Below are 2226 nucleotides of genomic sequence, written 5' to 3' on the forward strand. Positions count from 1 at the left end.
CGTCCTGGCATGGGCTTGGGAGGGTCCGGGCAGGTCTAATGACTGGGGTGCTTTCTGCCTTTGTCCTCGGGTGAGTCAGGGAGGTGGGGGCCCTGGTCTAAGGGTTGGCAGCAGGTGACCAGAGAGGTCATGTCCAGGGCATGGGAGGATTCAGGGTGAGGTGCGTGATGATACGTGGACCACTGAGCCCATAACGCGGACAGCACCTCTGAATCCTTATCTGCTGCCAGTCAAGGAGGGGCATTTGTCAGGCAATTGTCTGACAGAAGGCAGCCTTAAATCCCGCTCAGGGATCAGAAGGGTCAGCCTTCACCTGAGAGGTGGGATCACCACTCAACAGTGGGAGCAACCTTACATGCCCATCTAGGGAGTCAGGCAGGGTTGGAGTGAGGCCCTATGGGAGCATTCACAAGGGGGATCCATGTGATGGTGTTTCATTCATTTGGGGGAAGCCAGGCAAATGCACCCAGGCAAGGCCCATCTCAGTTCCTCCCCTGGCTCTTGGCTGGGTGCCCACCTTAGTGTGACATAGGACTCGAGTGCAGAAACGGGGGAGGCCCTGGCTCTAGCAGTGCCAGCCAGGGAAACTGAGTGGGGACTGAGGGAAGATCTACCCTGAAGGTGTGATGAAGGTAAAGCCAGCAGTCAGCAGTAAGGAGGTCTCTGGGGCTCTGCCAGAGCCACCATGTGAGAAGTGTGAATGAGGACTGGGGACCCTAAAAAGTCCAGGGCAGAGGGGGCTCCAGAGGGGCAGAATCCGTTCTAGGTGTTCTGTGCCAGCAACACCGTATCACTTCATTCTTGTGGCATGGCAGAGGTGTGAAGTGTCAAATTCCTAGCAACAGCTGGGAGTGGGACTTGGGTCTTGCAAATAATTAACTCGATGACCATGAATGTAACCTGAAAGCACCCCAAAGCCAAGGACACATATGACCCCTGCCAGCCCCTGTACTCACCCAAGAAGCACCCAGGGAGGACTCTATGGCTCTGGCCTAAGGCTCAGGCTAACTCCCCTTGTAGAGCCCTCGGGGGACAGGCTGAACAGGACAGGAGCCCTGGGGGTTCCCTGAGCACTGGCTGCCCTCAGGCCCTGCAGGGGCGGCCTTGGTTCAACCCAAGGTGGAGGGGCACACGCCAACTCACTCTCCCTCCCTCAGGTGCAGACATCACCTACTTTCTTGCGCACAGTGGTGCCTGCTGGCCCTGACCATTGTCATCATGCCTCGGGGGCAGAAGAGTAAGCTCCTTGCCCGTGAGAAACGCCTGCAGCCTCGAAGTGAGTCTCAGAATCTCCAGGGTGCTCAGGCCACTGCAGCAGAGGTTGAAGAGTCCCCCGCCTCTCGTCTTTCTGGGGAGTCTCCCACAAGCTCCCCTGCTCCTGGTCCATCCCAGGAGCCTCAGGGAGCCTCGGCCACTAGCTCTCCTGAAGAAGGTGTGTCATGCTCAAGATTTAATGAAGCTGCCAAGAGCCAAGTGGAGAAAAGTACAAGAGCCTCCAGGGCTGCACTCGTCAAACGGAGGGCTCGCAGAGATCCTCTCAACAGGAAGGTGTGCAGGCTGGTGCAGTTCCTGCTGGAGAAGCTTAAAAGGAAGGAGCCCATCACACAGGCCGCACTGCTGAGGATCGTCAACAGAAAGTACAAGGAGCAATACCCCGAGATCCTCCGGAGAGCCTGTGAGCACCTGGAGCTGCTCTTTGGCCTTGAGCTGAAGCCAGTCAACCCCAACAGTCACACCTATGCCTTTGTCAACAACCTGGGCCTGCCGATTGAGGGAGACCTGGGCAGCGAAGAGGTGGTGCCCAAAACCGGGCTCCTCCGCGCTGTCCTGGGGGTGATCTTCGTGAAGGGTGACCAAGCCACTGAGGAGGAGATCTGGGAGTTCCTCGATGTGTTGGGGGTCCACCCTGGGAAGACGCACGTCATCGTCGGGGAGCCCAGGGAGTTCATCACCAATGAGCTGGTGGAGCAAAATTACCTGGAGTACCACCAGGTGCCCGGCAGCGATCCTCCACGCTACGTGTTTCTGTGGGGCCCAAGAGCCCACGTTGAGGTCAAGAAGATGGAAGCTCTGGAGCTTTGGGCCAAGATCAATGGAACCGTCCCCACTGCCTTCCCCAGCCTGTACAGAGAAGCACTGAGACATGAGGAAGACAGAGCATGGCTCACAGCTGTAGCCATGGTTGCCACTTTTGAGAAGGGCAGTGCCCCTTGCAGGGCCAAGTAG

General features: G+C 57.7%; 1 protein-coding gene across 1 annotated transcript; it reads left to right on the top strand.

Annotated features, from left to right (window-relative positions):
* The first annotated feature begins 1218 nt into the window (after positions 1-1218).
* LOC114505599 (melanoma-associated antigen B1-like) lies at positions 1219-2226 on the top strand. Its single transcript, XM_028523424.1, has one exon. The coding sequence runs from the start codon at positions 1219-1221 to the stop codon at positions 2224-2226; it is 1008 nt and encodes a 335-aa protein (XP_028379225.1).

Source organism: Phyllostomus discolor, chromosome X (assembly GCF_004126475.2).
Source record: "Phyllostomus discolor isolate MPI-MPIP mPhyDis1 chromosome X, mPhyDis1.pri.v3, whole genome shotgun sequence".
Classification (NCBI taxonomy): Eukaryota; Metazoa; Chordata; class Mammalia; order Chiroptera; family Phyllostomidae; genus Phyllostomus; species Phyllostomus discolor.

What these genes read in the sequence shown, in the direction of transcription:
- LOC114505599 (XM_028523424.1), top strand. Translation starts at nt 1,219, where the DNA reads ATGCCTCGGGGGCAGAAGAGTAAGCTCCTTGCCCGTGAGAAACGCCTG.